At 36.5% G+C, this 22962-nt stretch overlaps 1 protein-coding gene across 3 annotated transcripts in view; it reads left to right on the forward strand.

Moving 5' to 3' along the window:
- Positions 1 to 22962, forward strand: part of GRM1 (glutamate metabotropic receptor 1) — a 329346-nt gene that overhangs the window by 274299 nt on the left and 32085 nt on the right. For all 3 annotated transcript variants that reach the window (XM_080666096.1, XM_080666098.1, XM_080666097.1), the window contains exons 7-8: positions 8163 to 8289; positions 17370 to 18300. In XM_080666096.1, the coding sequence (XP_080522222.1) occupies positions 8163 to 8289; positions 17370 to 18300 (1058 nt within the window). The remainder of the gene's footprint in view (positions 1 to 8162; positions 8290 to 17369; positions 18301 to 22962) is intronic.

Here is a 22962-nt window from a genome sequence, read left to right on the forward strand (position 1 = left end):
CTCTTTTTGCTGCTCTTTTCTCAAAGCCCTTCTCTAGAATGATAGCCCCTCAAGGATGGGGATATTATCTGTTGTGTTCACTGATTATTTCTAGTTTTCACATAGTTCCTGGCACATTGTAGACACTCTAAACATACATTGCAAATTGAAATGTTCGAAGTGGGCTGGGGTTGCACTCCTATGACATGAGGCCATAATGTATCAAAAGAGATTTTATTCCAGGCACCTGGGTACAGGTGGGCTGATACCGACAAAGGCATCAGCAAAGAGATCAGGGAGGGAGAAAGGTTTTTATTAATTTTTGCTGGCTGCAAGTCATTTCTGCTGATGTAAGGGTCCGGTTCGTGCTTGGTTCCTCCCAGTGTCAGATGGCTAGTGGTTATCTGGGCTATGTGGTGCTCAAGGTTGCAAGCTTTTTGCAAAATATCTGCTAAGCACAATAAGTTTTTCTCTGCCCCATTTTATTCTCTTTAACCCTTTCACAAATGAATGAATGAATGATTAAGTGTATGTTCTCTGCGTAAGCATTTCATTCCTCCTTCTAGCAGTGTACTTAATGTAATATGTTAGGTTTTGAGCTTTTTAACTTCAATGATCAGGTCTTTTCATTTATTTGTCCTTATGCATAGCACCGTATCTGGCATACTGGGCCACTTAACAAAGGGTTTTTGCCAACCTCTGAGATATAATTTTGGTTCTCAGCATAACATGTCATCACCCTGCCAGCCATTATTACACTAAGAAGAGCCTAACTCTTGGAAATAACTGGAGATAACGTGACTGAGATTTGCACAAGGTATTGATCCCTTCTGCAGCTGTTTTCTAACTGAAAAATGCACATAATTAACTTCACCCCATGGAGTATAATTCTGTGTCATTCTGTACAGAACTCTTCATGCATAGCTGGTTCAGTATATGTCTATACTAGTGATCATTTTGTATTCCTATAATATTTTATTACATTTTTTTCTATAATAAGTGTAGGATTTTCCTAAGTTGATATTCTTATTTAGTTCTTACAACACTCTCTTCAATTACCTTTTCTTTTTATTCTCTTTGAATTATTTATTTTCATTTCTTCTCTTTATGTCATATTCGATATTATGTCCTTTTCTTTTATATACATTATTGAGTAATTAATATATGCCCAGAACTATACCAGCACTCTGAGTGCAAAGGAAACTTAAGCATAGCCCCTTCTTCGAGGAACTCATGGTGTAGCTGGAGAAAAACATACCAGCAATTAGAATTGATCATTGTCCAAGCTCTCACGCAGGGTGCTGTGGGGACACGGGTGCAGGGCTACCTTCTCTCTTGCAGCTGGTTCTTCTACAGTCTTAACTGAGTAGACCCACACTCTCATTATCCTGCTAGTCTCTCAGTTATTTCCCTTCTGAAGAAATTTTTTCCTATTTCCTTTACCTCATAGTTACTCTTCCTTCGTTATACTCTCTTGATGCTGTTTTCTTTCCTCCTTTTTCTAAATAAAACCTTAATTTTAAAAAATCCATTACAAATCACTTCAGAGATTTAGTCATAAAGTGGATACTTGGTTTCCTATGGCATAAATACTTCAAGACTCCTACAGTGTGTATGGAATTGAATCATAGCATTGTGTGCAGCAGCAGGTCTCCTGGTCTCACTAACAATAAGTACAGCACCATGTATGCCTGATGGGAAAAGAAGCAACAGATCCTCTGCCTCACTAAGCATTGGTCCTTCCAAGGCAGTTTCCATGAAATATCAAGCCTTTTATCATGACTTAGAGCTGTCATAGGAAGTGTTTTCCTGTGGAAAAAAATATGAAAAAATATTAGTCACTTATTGAACGTATACCATATGCAAAAAAAAATCAATGGGAATGATGGATATAAAAATAATGAAGAATATTCATGATTTGGGGAGATTAAAGCATAAATTAGGCATAATAACTTGAGAATTTAAAAAATGTATCTGAAATGAAACATATCTACCATATAGATATGAAATAGAGTACAAAAGCTAATTTGTGGTAACCAAGATACCAACTATATTTTAATTATTATAAAATTCTAAGTAAGTTAATGTTTCAAAGGGTTTATCACTCTAGAAATACTTATTGTAACTTTTGATGTTATGTCTATTCTTGAAAGTAGTGACATAGATAAACTGATGGAGGAAAGATGACATTTGAAATGGAAAAAGGTAATAGTAATTCTTCTATTAAAATATAGTTATTTGTTTACTATATAGTTCTATGTTAGAGCTGGTGGTTAAAACACACACACACACACTCACACACACAGACACACACAAACTGACAGACACACAAACAGACAGACACGAAAACACACTATTTTGTCCCTCTCTCTCTTTCCCTCCTTAAAGTATATTCTCTACACAGCAACTAGAATAATCCTTCTGAAAACCAAGTCAGATGAATTACAAATTTGATAATGTATCTACTCTACTTGAAATCTCCCTCCAAAACAAATAAAGCAAACCGAGTTATGTGGACATTTATGAGGACATATGCAGAGGCTGGCATGGAGAATGTCCTTCCTTATAGAGCAGAATTGTGTAAGATATTAATAAAGTTAGGAGCAGAAACAAGGATCAAGGACAAAGTGAATGCCTGACCAAAGAGCAGGCATTATATTTCAAAAGTGTTGGATTAAGGAGGCACTAAAATTCCTTAAGTGGCTTAACTATATATTTTTTAAAAGATTCAATTTGACACTCATTCATTGGCTGCCTACTGTGTGTTCTTGGTTCAGTTCTGTACCTTGATGACTTTGATCTGAAAACAATGGAAGTCCCTTTTTTTGAGGAGTATACAGTCCATACAGATGATCTTGACAACTGTGTATACCACTCTAGAGTGAGAAGAAATTAGAGACCTATTACATGATTAGGAAACAGGGACCAAAATTCAGGTGTAAAGTTATAAAATCTCAGTCTAAAATGTGGCTGAAAATAGAAAATACAAATTCCATATTATAGACATTATTTGGCAAAATTACACATACTTGGTAGCTGAATAAAAGACTAGTAAAAATAACTCCATTTAAGAAGCTTCATTTTTAATTATTTATTAAAGGTATGGGCTAATCATTTATTCAGTCATTCAAACCCTAATTTTTAATATTTTCCATGTGCTAGCTACCCCTAGGATCTACCTTTACAGTCATCCTGTGTAAATAAATTTGTTTAGCATTATCAACATTTGGATTTGTCTAATTAGTAGTATTAATTTTATAGTCAGAGAAAAAGATAGCACTGATTGAAGAGATATACAGTATTTTGTGATGGTTCTTAATATACTTTTAATACTAAGTAAGACTTAAAAGCAACTTTCATTTATTAATTAATTTTTCTCCTATCATTTAGAAAATTTTGTCATGTATAATGTAAATACCCCATACTTCTTCTGAGTGTAGGTATGGATTTTTCAAAAATACTTAATTTGATTATCCTTTCCAAAGTTATTTGAATGAAAAAGAAGACAAAGGAAACGTTTACTTTTTCTGAAAATATACTGTCATTTGATATTTTTTATGTAATTCTAAAATAGTGGTATGAAATTCAACCTGATCTGAGAAAATATAATTTTATTTTTACAAAGGCTACAGTTGGCATGACTTTAAGGGATGCCAATATTTGCAGTTTAATTTTTGATTTTACATATGGAAGCGTGATAATGTTTTATGTGTTGGGCAGAGACTTTGCTTCTAGTCATGATGGAGTAACAGAGTCCAGACTTTGCCTTGTACTGTAAACAACTGAAAACTTGACACAATGTATGAAATAATTGTGTTCCCATGTTGAGGAGCAGCACATGACCTTGATTTCAGAGGGGAGACCAACAAGGTGAACCTTAAAATTACTCAAGCTTTCTCTCTGGAGGCAATTTCCAGGTTGTTGTTCACTGAGAGAGAACACAAACAGAGCTTGGCCATCTTGCTAATTTAAGAAGACAGAAACCGGAGTTTTGGAAGTCCAAGGCAGCTAGAATTTGTAATGCAGAGTAAGGGGGAGGAAAGATCTATGCAGAAAAAGTCCCAGAAACTGGCTGCGAATTCCCTTGAGTATTTGATGGAATGCCGATTTGGGCATGAGCAGGATAAAATTCTAAAAGTCCAAGTAGCCCTAGCTGGTTTGGCTCAGTGGATAGAGCATTGGCCTGCGGACTGAGTGGTCCCGGGTTCAATTCTGGTCAAGGGCATATGCCCAGGCTGCAGGCTAGATTCTCAGTAGGGGGCGTGCAAGAGGCAGCCAATCAATGTTTCTCATCATTGATGTTTCTATCTCTTTCTCCCTTCCTCTCTGAAACCAATAAAAATATATATTTTTAAAAGCCCAGGTAAAGAATAATTACTGGGTAGCAGGATTGTAAAGCTCACCTAGAGCCAGAAATTGTTCCAGTCTTCACAAGCCAGAGTGGCAACACCTTGTTGAATGCACAAGAAATTACGTAGAGACCCCAGAGGGGCCACACCTTAATAATGAGACCGAACTATTCATGAAGTAGAGACTATTTTACACTTGCCCCAGAAGATTAAAAACATGACTCAAACTGAGCCACAAGTCACTTAGCTGCCTGCCAGAAGAAAGGGCAATACTTCTTCAAGAAAAAATCTCCAGTGCTTTACACCTTATTTATGTGTGACCACACATGGTCAGCATCTAGTCAATAAACTTCAGATATATGACAGAGTGAGAAAAAGTGAGACATAACCAGAAGGAAAATCAAGCAACAGAAACACTCTGAGAAATTACATTGATGAAGAAATTAGCAGTCAAAAATATTAAAATATCTAATTAAAGTACATACTGAAGAATTTAAAACAAAACATGAATATCATGGGAAGGCTAATAAAAATATTAAAACAGTACAAAATGTGACCTATACAATGAAAACTAAGATATATAAGAAATAATATTTCAATGAATGGGGTTAACAGATATTAGACATTATAGAAGTGAAGATCAATAAAGTTAAAAACATAGCAACAGAAAATAGGCAAGTGAGGCACACAGAGGAAAACAAAGTTAAAGAGATGAACAGATGCTCAGTGACTTGCAGAATACAGTCAAGAAGTATATTACAAGCACAATTAGAGACTCAGGAGACAGGCTAGGGAAAATCATTAAAGAAATAATTACTTGAAAAATATTTAAATGTAATGAAGATGTAAACTCTAATTCATGAACCTCAATAAATCCCAAAGAATTTGAACACATAATTAAGTTGCTAAAAACCAGTGATAAAAAAGAAAATCTTAAAAACAGCCACAATAAAAAGTTCTGTTACAGACATAAAACACAGTCAGAATTACAGCGGACTTCTCATCAGAAACCATATACAACGCAAGGAAGGAAGGACATGTTTAAAGTGTTAAAAGAAAAAAAATCTTTTAACCTAGAATTCTATTTCCAAGGACAATGGAATGGCAGAAAGTGCTAAAAGAAATTAAAAAAAAAAAACCTGTCATTTAAACCTTCCTCTGTCATTTAAACCTTCCTACCACATGAAAATAAATTTTTTTCAAAAATTAAGCCAAAATGAAGGCTTGTCAAATGAATAAATGTTGAAAGAACTCTTAATTCTCACACCAGCCCTACAATAAATGTTAAAGAATGTCTTTCAGAATGAAGAAAATTATAGAGGATAGAAAATTGGGTCTATACAAAGGACTTAAAAGCACCAGACGTTATAATATAAATATAAAATATCTTTATTGTGTAAATATAAAATATAATGATTTTTTTTTCTTTTTCCAAAAGTGCATTTCAAAGATTATTGTTTAAAGCAAAAATAATTTTCATAGGGGATTATAAAATATGTGTAAGTAAAATGTACTAAAACAATACCCAATAGGAGGGGGAAATGGAAGAATATCATAGGAGTCTTACAATGTACATGAAGTGGTATAATACTATTTGAATGTAAGCTGTGGTAAGTTAATGGTGCATATTTTCAACCCTACAACAGCCACAAAAGCAACACAGAGATTTAGAAAGTATGCCAAATTTAGAGATAAAATGAAGTGCTAAAAAATTCTCAATCCAAAAGAAGGCAGAATAAGAGGAAAAGGAAACATACTAGGACAGATGGAATAGAGAAAAAAAGAGATGATTGATACATATCCAATCACACCAATGATTCTAATAAATGACACACTAATAGAAAGGCAGAAGTTGTCAGACTGGAGATGAAAGCAATATCTAATCATGTGCTGTTTACAAGAAACTCACTTTAAATGCAGTGTGTTTTGATGTTTATTTTTGTACTAGAGTCCTGGTGCATGAAATTTGTGCACAGGGGGCGGGGGGTTGTCCCTCAGCCCAGCCTGCACCCTCTCCAATATGGGACCCCTCGAGGGATGTCCGACTGCCCATTTAGGCCTGATCCCGGTAGGATCGGGCCTAAACGGGCAGTTGGACATCCCTCTCACAATCTAGGACTGCTGGCTCCCAACTGATCGCCTGCCTGCCTTCCCGATTGCCCCTAACCGCTTCTGCCTGCCAGCCTGATCACCCCCTAACCACTTCCCTGCCAGCCTGATTGATGCCTAACTGCTCCCCTGCCAGCCTGATAGCCCCTAACTGCCCTCCCCTGCAGGCCTGGTCACCCCTAACTGCCCTCCCCTGCAGGCCTGGTACCCCCCAACTGCTCTCCCCTGCAGGCCTGGGTCCCCTGCAACTGCCCTTCCCTGCAGGCCCAGTCACCCCCAACTTCTCTCCTCTGCCGGCCTGGTCACCCCTAACTGCCCTCCCCTGCAGGCTTGATCTCCCTCAACTGCCCTCCCTTGCAGGCCTGGTCCCTCTCAACTGCCTTCCCCTGCTGGCCATCTTGTGGCAGCCATCTTGTGTCCACATGGGGGCAGCCATCTCTGACCACATGGGGGCAGCCTTCTTGTGTGTTGGAGTGATGGTCAATTTGCATATTACTCTTTTATTAGATAGGATAGAGGCCTGGTGCATGGGTGGGGTCCGGCTGGTTTGCCCTGAAGGGTGTCCCGAATCAGGGTGGCGGTTCCCTTGGGGTGTGGGGTGGCCTGGGCGAGGGGCCTGTGGTGGTTTGCAGGCCGGCCACACTCCCCAGTGACCCAAGTGGAGGCCCTGGTATCTGGGATTTATTTATCTTTCATAATTGAAACTTTGTAACCTTGAGCAGTGGCCAGGGCCAACCAGGAAGTTTGGCTTCCTCCATCGCCGGGGAAACCCAAGCCTCCTGCTAGCTCCGTGGCTGCAGTCATTTTTGTTGGGATTTATTTATCTTCTATAATTGAAACTTTGTAGCCTTGAGCGGAGGCCAGGGCTGGCCAGAGCAGGCGGAAAGCTTGGCTTCCTCCATTGCCGGGGAAACCCAAGCCTCCTGCTTGCTCTGTGGCTGCAGCCATCTTGGTCGGGTTAATTTGCATACTCGCTTCTGATTGGCTGGTGGGCATGGCTTGTGGGTGTAGCGGAGGTACAGTCAATTTGCATGTTTCTCTTTTATTAGTGTAGATTGTGTAAGTGAAAAAGTGCTTACCAAACAATTTGAAAATGGGAGAAATTTTAAACTGCTCAGATAATGACCAATTCTTCAGTAATTTTGGACTGGTGATTTTTCTTCCAACAATTTATGTGACCTTTTGAATTCACTAGAGCAAATAGCAAGGCCAATAACTGGGCTATCCTTTCTTAGCCATCAGTCTTTTTTTATCTATATAAAATTTCTCAGACTTTCATAATTATAATAAATATTCCATAACTCCTCAGTTTTTATGAATTAATCAGTTTTTATTATATAGAAACTTTTGTGTTTAAATATTACTTGTTCTTTCAGAGAAGAAAGCTCTATCTTTACTTTCTGAGAACAATTAATACCTATTAATATAAATAAGATTAAAATGCACCTGTTTTATTATTAACTATGTAAAAGATAATGTAGTCAATTCTCTTTATTAAGGAAATTTTTATTGAAAAACTTCCAAATCCACCATGGAATGAATTGAAATTCACATTTGAACTCTAAGGTAATCAGGTATATTTTAATCCATGTACTTAATTGTCTCCAGTATATAGAATTTTTTTAAAAAGTTACCTTTTTATTGAAGTATGAAAACAAGTCATCTGAAATAGCAGACTTTCTGGAGAAACCTTCCTTAGGCATGTGAAATATTGCTCTGTTACAGGTCATACGGAAAGGAGAAGTGAGCTGCTGCTGGATTTGCACAGCCTGTAAAGAGAATGAATATGTGCAAGATGAGTTCACCTGCAAAGCCTGTGACTTGGGGTGGTGGCCCAATGCAGATCTCACAGGTAGGCGCTGTTGTCCTTGTAAACCTTGTCTCTGATGGTTGGCCCTTTCACAATGTTTAAAATGTGAGCAATCAGCTCGTGCCCTGTTTGATGTTCATGTACAGTAGGCACTCTCTAAGGCTCCTGTCAAAGTGTATACATAGACCTCTTATAAATTTTCCATGATCTATGTTAAAAGTAAAGCTTGTTTAAATCTAAATTTAAAAATGTATTGACAGCAAATTCTAGCATGCCAGTTGTTTTGTTTCTTTTTAAAAATTTCATTTGAAGATATTTCTAATCACTTGAATTTATATTTGGACATCTTTCCTGAACATCATGTGTGAGGTACTATAGCAGGCCCTATAGGTACAAAGGTAAGTGAAATATAATCCCAGCCATGTTTTGCTTAAAATCTATTAGGGAAAAAACATGCAAAAATATAAAATATAGCCCAGCTGTCTTGGCACAGTGGTTGAACTTTGACATATGAACCAGGAGGCCACAGTTTAATTCACGGCAGGGCACAAGCCCGGGTTGCGGGTTTGATCCCCAGTGTGGGGCGTGTAGGAGGCAGACGATCAATGATTCTCTTTCATCATTGATGTTTCTATCTCTCTCTTCTTCTGCCTTCCTGTCTCTGAAATCAATAAAGACATATTTTTAAAAAATCCTCCCTGACTATAAGTAGATGAATATTAATAGAATTATCCTTTTAAAGAATTTAATCCATCATATGTATAAAAGTCACTTTAACATTCAAATGAGTTGAGCCAGCAACAGCTCAGACTGTCTTTATCTTACAATAGCCAAGTGTTTCATATATTCAAATATCCATATTTTTCAAATCTTTTCTTTAGGATCTTTTAGAATATACATCTCTCACACTAATTTATACTTAGTGTTAAATGCCATCTGTTGTTTCTGCATCTTTTAGTCTTATACATGAATGGAAAATGAGATCTCATTTGCCACTTATTTTGTGCCATGTCAGGCTCAGAGCAAGGGTGCAGTACAGGACAACGTGTTGTTGGTTGTTGCCATGGTAGCAGTAATTGTTAAAAAAGAAAACCCACAGACAGAATTCTAAAAATCACTAGAAATTGAGGAGTAAATGCATTGCTTTTAAGTAGGTATTTTATTTGCACGGGTAGATTTTTTTTTACTGAATTTCAGTTAAAATTGATAAACTATTCTTTTCTGAGAAATGGTGCTTTTTTAAATTGAAGAGAAGTTTCTTAAGATATGTTTAAAATACTTTTATGAGATAGCTGCTTTCCATATATGCTCCAGAGACTCTAATAGTAATGAATGAAAGCATGTTTATAAGTGAATTTTTATTTTTATTAGCATGTTTTTTTGGCTATGAAGAAAAATTGGTATATTTCTTAGAGGATGTGATTTCTGAGGTTGTTATTAAGTTTTTCATATTTCCTTTTTGGGAAAAATGCACATTTAAATTTTACACTTTATTTTTTATGATGAATAAACAGGGATCTCTTCTGCCATAATATATAACTTGACAGTAGTTTAAAAATTCATGGGACAATTATATATAATCTAATGCTACTTATTTCTTTTACAAAGTCAAATAGTATAAGAGAATTCCTCTTATAGTACACTAAAAGCTAGACTACACTAAATTTAAATCACTAAAAATAGAAAATACTAAATTATAGCCCTGGCTGGGTAGGTCAGTTGGTTAGACCATTGTCCCGATATGCCAAGGTTGAGGTTGAGGGTTCAATCCCTGGTCAGGGCAAATATAGGAATCAATCAATGAATGCACAACGAAGTGAAACAAATCGATATCTCTCTTTCTTCCTCTCTCTCTCTAAAAGTCAATGAATGAAAAATTTTAAAAGAAAATACTAAAGTATGGAAATTAATATTAACCATTTTTTGTTCATTAAAGTAGTTGCAGTGATCTCTCATACTATCTACTTATTTATTTATTTAATTTTATATTATACACAATCATCTGCTTTATACCCGTCTTTTTCTTTTTTCTTTTGAGCAACTGGGGTCATATGAATGAATGAAATAAGTTTTTTATCCTGGGGGATGAGCTTTATGTGAAACTAGACATGTAAACAGTCAATTATGATATAAATCCTACAATAAGAATATGTGCAAAGTATCATATTAACACAGTGTAAAAAAGCAATTATTTTTTCCAGGGAAGAAAAAAGCCTTCACAGAGGAAGGAACATTTGAGTTGAACAGTGAATATTAAATAGGTACTTCATATTAATGTAATAACATTAAAGAAAGCATTCTGATGAAGCCTTATGTAATCATGAAGTATTATTGTAAATGTTATTAAATGCCCAAGACACTTTAGATAGAATAATCGTGGCCTTTCTTTATGTCTTGATTCATATTGTTTTCTTTGCCTAATTGAAAAGAAGTCCAATATTAAATTTTAGCTTCCTCCAATGCATTTGGATTTTACAGGTGAGCCAATATTTGGTTCAAAAATTAGGAATAATCCCTGGTCCTCAGATCAGAGTTATTACCACTTCTCTTGGATTTTGCTCAGAAATTTGTAGTCTACTTGAAGGAAACTGACTTGTCCGATGGCTCTGGATTGTCTGAGATAACTCTAACCATGGAAATTGTCAGGTTTTTAAGTTTCCAGGACTTTAAATACATTTTGCACAACTCCCATAATGACTTCTCCTTTTGGATGATGAGGCTCAGGTAGGCTCAGAATACCTGTCACCACATGTTGAAGGTAACCTCCACCCCTTCTAGTCTTGGGATTCCCAAATACACCCGGAGGTTGGATAATTCTTCTCTTGAAACCTCACAATAGGACAAAAGCGCTTCATGGACCGTGCTCTGTTACTGCAGTGTTCATCATGGCAATCAGGTGGCACCGGGACAAATGGAGCTCTGGCCAGTGTGGGGCCCAGCAGTGCAGGAGGGGAGATCCTGGAGGAGAGAGCCTGCCTAAATTGAAGCCTGTCAATTGAATTTCCAGAGTCGTAGGAGGAGAAAATTCCCCAAGTCCTGTTTCCTGGTCTTGCTCAGGAAGCCTTGTACTTAAGAAGCCATCATTTAAGGTTTTTAGATGAGCGTCTGAGGTGACAATTTTTAAAAGTCTAAGTCAGATGTATCTGGGCCACCAGCAGATGTGTTTATTTGAATTTTAATCTTGGAGCACCAACCTCTGGGCGCATGAATGCCAGCAGGCACCCTTCCCTTTTTAGGTAGTTTTTCAGATGCTTCATCTTCTAAATTGAGCCTCCTGTCATTGCTAGTTCTCAGCTATGAACATTTTAACATTGATGCCACTATGCAGAGTGATGCCTGTAGATGGATTCCAGTGATCCTCTCACCTACTCACCTACCTACCTGCCTGCCTGTGTGAATTCTTAATGTGATGATAAAACTGGGGAAATGTTCAATTTTGAAGTACCTTAGGCAAGTGCCTGAAGGAAGCAAATTGAGAGGGGTGGTCATTGTGTTGTGCTGCAGTCTGGGAGGGTACAAGTTGGTCATAGCCAAATTCTGTTAGAATGATGGGTCTTGTTTGGGCATTCCGCTTACATTGCAGATTACTAAGAGAAGGGAATGGTGGGGTACTGATAGTGATCATTGATTCATTTTGCTTTATGTTTTTTAACTTGAATTTTACTTGATTAGATTTCAAAGTAATCTTAGCATTTAAATGGAAGGACCCTGAGGTGAGGGTTGTAGGAGGGGGAGATCACAGCTTGACATTGATACCAGGAGGGGTGGGAGTGAAGAAAGGGAAAGGGGTGGTTAGTTATATTGCAGAGGATGCGGGTGGTATAGAATGTGGGTTGTAGAGAATTCTCTGGAGAAAATATCAGGGGGCAGAGCTCTGGAGAATTTAATAGAACTTGTGGGCAAATACAAGTTAATATTAGTAAATTGTTAATGCTAGTTGAATTGTTGCTTGGAAGCACAGAAGTTCCTTGGATATATTCTAAAGCACTTAGGACTCTCAGTGCAGAGGAAAAAGCAAAATTATTTTGCTTTGCTGCAAAGTGGGAAAGACTGAAAAGGTATAACTGAAAACCTGAGTATGGGTCATTTGAAAGATGGGTCTCACAAACTTGCATCAGCAGGGTCCTAACATCTTTCACTGCTTTGCAAGCTTCTTAAGTGGTGTATCTGAAGCTGTGAAGGTGAGTCATAGAAAAGACTAAATGCTCAAATTATGGACTTTTAAAGTATTTAAGTTTGAGCCCAGCCAGCTTGGCTCAGTGGTTGAGCATCGACCTATGAACCAGAAGGTCACATCTCAATTCAAGGTGAGGGCACATGCCCGGGTTGCAGGCTCTATATATCCCCAGTGTGGGGCATGTGGGAGGCAGCTGATCAATGATTCTCTCTCATCATTGATGTTTCTATCTCTCTCTCCCTCTCCCTTCCTCTCTGAAATCTATAAAAATATATAAAAGATAAAAAAAATAAACTACTGGTATTTAAGTTTGAGATTTTGGTATACACTTAAGATGAGATTAGATGTATCCTTTTGAGTTACTCTTCTTGGTTTACAACTTGTTTTTATTCACCGAGATTTTGTGATTGTAAATTCTGAGCAAAGTGCAAAACAAGGATTTATAAAGGAATTTTTATGTTACATCATGCCTTATAAACACATCACTTGTCTTTTCTTTGTGGCCAGTATTAATAGAAATAACAGTTTTTGCTTAATATTATCATTTCAAAATCATCTGAAGAAGGAGAACCAAATAACCTTTTGTGGTCACTGTAAAGTGACTGTAATATTTGGTAGCAAATAATCCATGTACCAAGTTAGAGTTTAGCATCCATCATATTTTTAGTTTAAAAGTTTTGCTTTTTAAGTGATCCAGTACTATAGGGGAAACTATCAGCCAAAATCAGTTTGGGGGATCAGAGCAAAATGGGGTGTGATCTGATTGTAAAAATTTAGGGAAGGATCTGAAAACACTTTATGATATCACTTGTTTGAGATGCATCTACTGAATTGGTAAAATAATACCAGTGGCTTTTTTTTTTTTTTTTTTTAATCATGGCCCTCTTCCCCTTAAATTTCACTTTAGAAATTTTAAATCTGCAGTACATTTTGCCCTTATGGCTTTTGCTGTCTTCTGGTGTGTTGGTTTTTCTAATGTTTTAAAACATGTGTGTCTGATTGTTCCATTCTTAATCAGTGACTTGGGCATGGCACAATTACTGTCCTTGGGATTTAAAGAGTATTAGTTATGCACATATGGGGAAATAGGTTGGGTATGCTGTTGTACCATTGAAACTGTAAAAGTCGGTGGTGAGAAGTATTTATATGTTGCTCTGTTTGGTAAGAACTAGTACTGTTGCCTCATGTACGTGACTAATCCTTTTTCTTTCTCATTATCCTATATAATAAAAGGCTAATATTTAAATCGTTCGCTATGACACACACTGACCACCAGGAGGCAGACACTCAATGCAGGAGCTGCCCCCTGGTGGTCAGTGCACTCCCACAGGGGGAGCACCACTCAGCCAGAAGCCAGGCTCATGGCTGGCAAGTGCCTCTGTGGCAATGCTAAGGACCCCTCGGGGGATGTCCGCCTCCCAGCTTAGGCCCAGGGAGCAGGCCTAAGCCAGCAGGCAGACATCCCCCAAGGGGCCCTGGACTGTGAGAGGGTGCAGGCTGGGCTGATGGACTCCCTACTTCTCCCCAATGCATGAATGTCGTGCACCAGGCCTCTAGTAGCACAAATAAAGGTTTGAATTCTAAATTCAGAAAAAGAAAAAAGAAACTCAGATTAAAATCACTATTGAATTTAACCTTCAGCAATATTAAGGTTCCTTTTCATTTGTCCAGAGAGTTTGGAATAAATTGTTTGTTGTTGTTTTATGTAAGGCCCTTGTGTAAAGATTTCTAGTCGGAGCAGTCTGTTTAGCATGATCATCTCTAAAATATTTCCATTATATTTTTAAGATGTTTTTATAGTACCTTTTTACTGCAGATCTCAATAATTGCTTTCTGAAAGCAATTATCTTACATAGCATCAATGCATAAAAAATTGACATTATTTTTAATTTTTAAAAAGTACCCTAAGACTTTTGTTTTAAAAAGTTCCTATCTTATGTTAAATAAGTGAATTATTCTGAAAGCATACCAGCTATTAGTTTATATATCTATTATTTTCTTTTAACAATTTGTTATGCCACAGAGAGGCCACAATTTATTTCTTAGAAAAGTTTGGATTGTGGTAGTATTGCATTTTGTAGTACTTATTAGACTATTTATTATATATTAAATCTAGTAGTTTTCCTTTTTATTTTTAGTATAAGAACAATAGTACTGGGTTGTTTAAAATTCATTTCTGGGTAGGGACACTTCTTACGTGACATAAACACAACCCTGAGATTTTTCTACATTGATTAAGATATATGAGTATTATATCAGTGGATAGTAATATAGGAAGGAGAAGAAGCAACAATTCATAATTAGCTAATTAACTAGTAGAAAATTTTGACTGTTTTAATAGGGTTTTATTACTTATGATAACACTTAACCTTGTACAAAACCTAAACATATTTTGACCAATTTAGTTTATGCCTGCAATTGTCCTTATGCATTGGCTATTGAATTAAGAGATTGGTTTTAATGGACAAATTGGTTATCTATTGCTGTATCACTCCAAAACGTAGTAGCTTTCAACAAACACACATTCATTATCTCACAGTTTCTGTGGGTCAGGGATATGGACACAGTTTAGCTGGGTTCTCTGCTTCATGATCTTTCACAGGCCTACAATCAAGGTGTCAGCTAGGGATAGGGTCTAATCTGAAGTATAGACTTCCAATCCCACTTGCGTGGTAATTGTGAGAATGTAATCCTCAAAGGTTGTTGGACTGAGAGTTTCAGTGTTTTGCTGGTTGTTGGATGGGGACTAATCTCAGTTCCTTGCAACATGGCAGGAGAGTCGGTTACCCAGATGAAAATCATTATCTTATTTGTTGCTTTACCTAAAGATCCACAATTACATTGATTTCTAGTTTATTTACTTTTATATTCTATCTAAATGTCTAGTCACATATAGAATATTTATGAGTCAGTAATTATGTATTTTAATATTTTTCTCTGGTTTGATTCCCCTAATTCAGGTTTGAGCCCATTTATAGGAAGAGTAGATATAGTCCTTCTCTCAGTTGTTGAGCCCACCCCAGAATTATTTGAAGGTTTCCTTAAGCCTGTCTTCAATCTTTTTTAGTTTACAACTTTGAATCTTTACCAAAGAGGAGCTTCTGAAATTGCCTTATGTAATGCATTTTTATTTTTAAAATTTTATACCACCGTGTTATTTAAATATTCTTTTCTAATCTGCTGCCTTTAAACATTTTCCTCCATGAGACTAACAATTAATTGAATTAATTGGTATATATCTATAAAGTGTAACAATAAGTATCTAATAAAATTCCTGAATTTTGCAGAAAATATTTTGCCTGTAGCTCTAAAATTTAAGAAAACCATTAATTATAGCTCTTAATTTGACTCAGGGTTTTAATTCAACTTCCACAGATATGACTTGTGTTCTCCAAATTTAAAATATAGAATTCTTTTCTAATGAAAACATTGATGTCAGAACATTTCATGAAAAAAACATCAGGTAAATTTACATAGAAAAAGAGAAATGCAGAGAGGGTTGCTTTCAAAAGGTTACCAAGGCCTTGACAAAGACTACACTGGAATTTAAATTTTATTTAGCAACTTCAATATGCCAATGAAGAAGCTGAATATTAACTATTTAGTATTTTATTTCCTAATTTGTCTACAAAGCCTTTCATATATTTTAATTTGTTGATTGTGTCATATCAAAAGTTCTCCCTAATGATCACTGTTATTCTAAATAATCTATTTAATCATCATTCTAAATTTTCTAATGCTGGTGTTTTAAAAAAAGGATAATTTTTTACAGACTCATCAAGAAAATTAGAAGATTTAAAATTAAAATATGACTTTTTATAGGAAGCAGAAGTTCTTCCACAAAAAGATTGAATCCTTGACAGACAAACCCTGTCAGACAAGAGAGAGAGAGACCACTAAGATCAGTCAAGAGATTGTGCTTGTGAATGGTTGGCACTCATTTATTAAATGTGCATCTGTTCCTGATTAGGTGTTTATCAGAAGCAAGTGCTGATACTGATTGGATGGCATGTAAAAACATGTTAACTGAGGGGTGCTGTTGTTGATTGACTGAACAGGTTACTATGCCTACAGAACAATGTCTTCTCCTAAATTTATGGAAATATTTTTATTCTCACAATTTGGGAAATACTGGCATAGACCAAACACAAAATTCAGTTAAGGAGTTGTCTCCAGGACCTGAGACATTTTTCTCTCAGTGTGAAATACAAAAAAGACTTCATTTTCCATCTCAAAGGAAAAGATTAGCCACACATTTAGGAACACAGCTCTGTCTCTCTTTTCAAGAGATGGGTGAAGGGAGATTTCATTCTTCCTTGGTATGTCTGGTAGAGGGTGATAACTAAGAGGCTCTTAATTGCCACATACAGATCAGACATAAATAATGGGGTGAGACTTAACATAACTATGATATGTGACAAATAGGACAATGTGGATTCTTCTAAAAAATTGAGGTGAAATTTATGTTTAAAACACTGTGCTGGCCAAGAAAAAAAAAATGTCTATAAGCTGGACTTGCCTGTAGGCAACAACTACATGAAAATAAAAATTGTATTAATTTATTTCTTACTAACTTATCTAATAAATTCTCACCATTTAACCCCCACTGGAAACATAGTCTTTCTCTTTCTAAAAGTGTAGAACCAAGTTTCACCCATAGAGTGTCATTCATTTGTAATGCTGGTATTAGATAAAGAGGATAATTTTTATAGATTCAAGTATGTCATATTAGGATTGTAATGCAATTAGGTTTAAGAACATAACTTTCCAGAGAAAACAATAATGTATTTTTATTTGTGTAATAGTGAAGCATTTTTAAAAGCATTAAGATAACATAAATCATGGAAGATGTGAATTTAGCTATGCCTCTGGTAACTAGAAAGCACTGTTATTATCGATCAGTAGAAATCTTGGATTCATTTTAAATCTACTTTTCCTCTCACAGGCTGTGAACCTATCCCCGTCCGCTACCTTGAGTGGAGCAATATAGAATCCATCATAGCCATCGCCTTCTCCTGCCTGGGCATCCTTGTCACCTTGTTTGTCACACTGATCTTCGTGCTATACCGGGACACACCAGTGGTCAAATCTTCCAGTCGAGAGCTCTGCTACATTATCCTAGCTGGCATCTTCCTGGGTTACGTGTGCCCTTTCACTCTCATTGCCAAACCTACCACCACATCCTGCTACCTCCAGCGCCTCCTGGTTGGCCTCTCCTCTGCCATGTGCTACTCTGCTTTAGTGACCAAAACCAATCGCATTGCGCGCATCCTAGCTGGCAGTAAGAAGAAGATCTGCACCCGGAAGCCCAGGTTCATGAGTGCCTGGGCCCAGGTGATCATTGCCTCAATTCTGATTAGTGTGCAGCTAACCCTGGTGGTAACCCTGATCATCATGGAGCCCCCCATGCCCATTCTGTCATATCCAAGTATCAAGGAAGTCTACCTTATCTGCAATACCAGCAATCTGGGTGTGGTGGCCCCTGTGGGCTACAATGGACTCCTCATCATGAGTTGTACCTACTATGCCTTCAAGACACGCAACGTGCCCGCCAACTTCAATGAGGCCAAATATATCGCCTTCACCATGTACACCACCTGCATCATCTGGCTGGCTTTTGTGCCCATTTACTTTGGGAGCAACTACAAGATCATCACTACCTGCTTTGCAGTGAGCCTCAGTGTAACGGTGGCCCTGGGGTGCATGTTCACTCCCAAGATGTACATCATTATTGCCAAGCCGGAGAGGAACGTCCGCAGTGCCTTCACCACCTCTGATGTAGTCCGCATGCACGTCGGCGATGGCAAGCTGCCCTGCCGCTCCAACACTTTCCTCAACATTTTCCGGAGAAAGAAACCAGGGGCAGGGAATGCCAAGTGAGTAATCGGGTTTGAGCTCTCTCTCTCTCTCTCTCTCTCTCTCTCTCTCTCTCTCTCTCTCTCTCTCTCTCTCTTTCTCTCTCTCTCCCCCTCCCTTTCTCTCTCTTTCTCTCTCACGTTCTTTTCTTTTTCTCTATTTGACTAAATCATGTTCTTCACTTTTCCTAATGTTTTTTTCATTTTTTCTTAACATTTTCCTGTTGTTTTTTTTTCTAATCTCACATTCTGTTGGATTAGGACTATCTTCTTGTTTTCATTCCTTTGAAAGAGCAAGGAGCATGAAGCACCAACCAGCTGAACATATTCTGACCTAGACTCTGCAGCTTCTGTTCTGCCAATAATGTTTTCCCTTTCATGTGGGTCCTCTCTCTATGGAACATCAACACTTCTCTGGGGTCTGGGTCAGAGATGCAAACTCTAGTTCTAATTTCTAGTGTAGACCATGGTTGAAGGTCTTTTCTGATTTATTTTTATCACTCTAGAGCCACATCATCACTAATCTGAGGTGAGAGGAAGGGAATTAAGCACTTGGGGACATTTTTCAAAATTTGACTACAACTGAGCACCAAGTATGTCCTAAATTAAGTTACCTTAGGCAACTGTAATATCATGTCCTTCTTATTTATTGAACGTTAATGTAACCTGTAGTAAAGATATTCCCTAATTGTATATATTAATTGAGTTATCTCAACTGCAAGGTCATGATCAGAACTTTCTTAGCCATAAAGTACCAAAAGAATTAAGAACCAGATAAAGGTGATGAGCCCCAAACTTGAGAATCAGTGTGAACACCAAACTCCAGATTATTCTATTCTGGTAATTTTTCTGAGTAGTTTATGTAATAAACACTTTCCTACCTTCTTCCTGACTCTGCATTGCAAAGGAGCATATGCTAAATTTTGCATGAGTCATCTTTTCTGCGATCCATGAAGTAAATTTCATGTAACATTTACTATTTTGAAAATGACATGGATGCTTGAAGCTCTAAAGGTAATTGAATTGTCCAAAGATAATTTCCCCCATTAACAGTATTAATTTTACTTTTTGAAACAATCCTTTAAAATGAAGGCTTTTAGTAGTTATTATTATAATGTATACATTGCTTTATAACTATTCCACCTACCTGAACAAGTCAGCAAGATAAGAGGGATGGGTGTTATTTTTCTCCATTTTGTAGATGAGGAAACTGAGACACTGTGAATTTATGTAACTCTGAAGTATAATTTCACTTAGTTAGCCATTCTTTGCCTATGTCTTAACTGGCATAAAATTTCTTATCTTAACATATGTCAAAAAATCTACATGCCTTAAATTTCTAGTTTTATATCTTTACTTGCCAAGCAGCACCATGAGCATCTTTTATAGAAATCCTGTCATTGGTTTGATGATCAGATGAGACAGTCTATGGAAAAATATATTTTTGAAATCCATAAAGTTATTTCAAATAAGGACATCCCTAAATTTTTTTAGCATTATGGATGAAGAGAGTAATTTACACTTATTTCTCACTGTATCAATTTCAAGTTCTTCATAGGATGCTGATCATCCAAGTTGCTTAGTCATTTTTTTGCTCTTGCCATGGTTTTTATGCTACCCAGCACGCCTCGGTAGCAGCCTCCTGGCAGGGGATTACCAGCGATATGAGAGCAAACCAACAATGCCATTAAATGAGAAAAAAAAATAGACCATAACCACAGATTCCAGATGTAAAGTGGCATAACAGTTTTCATTCAGAGGAAAGGAACAAGAGGAAATGAAATGAAAATAAGGGAGAAAATACTCTTTAAACTGGAGTATTTATAGGAATTAAGAGACATTCTTTTTCACATCCCATATGGCTTTATGAGGATTCCGTCCCACCATCCACCAATATCTAGCTCCATGTTCCTAACTTGTCTGCCTCTATTATGGTTCTTCAGAAACTTTCATTTGATTTTTGGTCATGGGTCATTAATGAAAGCTGTGCTTCCAACCACTTAATGAGAAGGGAGAACCTATGTGATCGAGACAGCTTATGTTGGTAACCAAGAACGTGCACTGATGAGAGCTCTCCCAGTGATCCTATGTACGGACAGTATGGGGACCTGCCCAAGAGAGCAGTGACTGCTGATGGAGAGTACGCAGTGCTTGCTGCTGGGAAAAGATGAAGCTAGCCGATGTCACTTTAAGGAGGCTTAACACCTCCTTCGCAGCCAGGCATTGCAGTACATTCTGATCGCTTTCTCACACCTGCAGGTGCTTTCCTTATACGCTGACAATATTCCCTTCACTGTTTTGAATTTGAAAGTAATTTCATTTGGAATCCTGCTTTTGAGAGAAAAATCAACTTGGTCTAAATTGAAATGGTTCTCTAGGAAATGCTGGTTTCACCAATAAGTTGCTTAATTATTGGCTGTAATTGATCAGGCACTATCAGATTGTTACAGTAAGAAAGATACTTCTAATTAATAATTATATCATGCAGCTTTTTTACTACAGTCTGTAGCTTCTCCAACATATGCCACACAGCTAAGCTGACCCATAGAGGGTATTTGAGGCTAAATTTCTATGGAAAACAACCATTCACTTACTCATGTGTCTCAGTTATTCATTCTACTGTTGCTTCTCTTGTAACTCTCCCTGAGGTTGTAATTTTAAATTGTAACAATAATCTCAGTGCCTATGTTTTTACCATTTTATTGTTGTTATGTTTTCCTGGTTTGTCACCAGAGTCACAAAAACTGCAAACAATCTAATATTTTTTACAGCAACAAAAATCTAGTAGTCTTGCCAACACAAGAAAGGGGCTGAAAAACTCTAGAGAACAAACACATCACCAACGAGTTTATTACCATTCTGGATGTGTAATTCCTGCGTTTATGGTGCACTGAGGGTGTTCGGCAGTCTGCAGATATAGCTATAAACACAGAACAGATGCTGTAATGAAGAGCTTCCAACTGATCTATCTGTTTGAATATTATTCTGAGGAGTTTCAAGTCTGACTACATTCTCATAACAGGCTGTTTCTAAGATACATGGGTGGGATGACATCGTGGGTCTGTTTTTGCAAAGTTTACTTCAATTTTTTTTTAAATTTCATTCACAGCCAAATATCTGACTCAACCAAAGGTTTGGGCACTTGTTTTACATATTCTGAAATGTAATGTCAATAAAGTGGTTGTCTGGGTTACTTGAGTTATTTATAGTTAGAAGTCCTATTAAACATAATTCTACCTTGAATATTAACTGAATAGTATGTTTGCCTTGATATTTATAATTTCTTTAGCTGTTAGTTTAATGTATTTGAATGGGGAAATATCCAGGCTTAACCTAATGTAAAGATATTGGTAAAATTCTCTTTGTTAGCAGTAGAAGAAAGATATAAATCCATAGTTATTCACAATTAAATTATTTAGATCCAAATGATTTATCGCTTCCTTTTAAAGCCAAAATGAGTTAACATTATGCAACTGAAAAAAATAAAATATTAAGTAAAAAACATGTTTCCTTTAAGAAAAATTATATCAATGACTAAATGTCAAACTAACATTACTAGTTATTTTCTGGATAAATAACTTCAATGAGTGACAAATAATTTGATGGCACATGGAACTAAAATGTGATAATACTAGTACACTTCTATGACCTGTATAACTATGCAAAACTAAAACAATTGCAGTCACAAAAAAGCATTAAATTGATGCAAGCAAATAATTTTAAAACTTAGGTTTCTAAATAAATAGAATATTATTATGTTCCTGTGATTGTTTTTTAAGCATTTGAATATATGTTTCTACTGAGTACAAGAACTAAGTGAAATACTAAATGGAGCGATGCTATGAAGAAATTTTACTCTTGGTCTGCTAGAAACACTTTTGTCCACAAATAGAAGTAAATAATCATGCAGCATTGGTGATTATGCTCTGGGTAAGAATTTGAATTTGTCTTTCCTCCTTTGATTATGAAAGGAAATATGATAGTGAGCCAATAGACATCACCATCAAATAGAAATAACAGGTTCTCTTTTATAGAAAGAACTCATTTACTATTCCAGCTTGTAAATGAGAAAATCTGTCATTTTGAAGTTATTTTTCCCTTAATAACACAATAAATGGCATTAAAAGTTATTACAATTCTTCATTTGCTTTTATAGCAAATAACATAAGATTTTATCAAAACAAAGTAATTGTCATAAAATTTTACTGCTTCATAGTAACATTTATGAAAGACCTACTGATTATTCATTAATATATTCAATCAATCATTGTTTCAACAGTAATCTTAAAAGCACTTTATAATATTGGTGTTAGGTAATATTCAAGATAAAAAAGATATAAGAGGCAGAAACTGACTGCACTGATCTTGCAATATAGTAAGGGAGACATTTAAAACTATGACAGAGTATACTGGATTAGGTGCCATAATAAAGGACCAATATAACTTTATGAGTGTTCAGGGAAAAAAGAGATTAAGGTCAGCTGGTGGAGTAGTATCTGTGGAAAGATGAGAAAAGATTTCTTAATAAAAGTGGAATTTTCAGTTGACCTTAAAGGGTTTTTTTCAACAGGAGAAACTGTTCCTTTTCACATATGGAAAATAATGTAAGTGAAAATTCAGCACATTAATGCATTTTCAGGCCACAACATGGAATCTGGTATGAATGAAGTACATGGAGAAATA

The sequence above is a fragment of the Plecotus auritus genome (genome assembly GCF_963455305.1).
Source record: "Plecotus auritus genome assembly, chromosome: 4".
NCBI lineage: Eukaryota > Metazoa > Chordata > Mammalia > Chiroptera > Vespertilionidae > Plecotus > Plecotus auritus.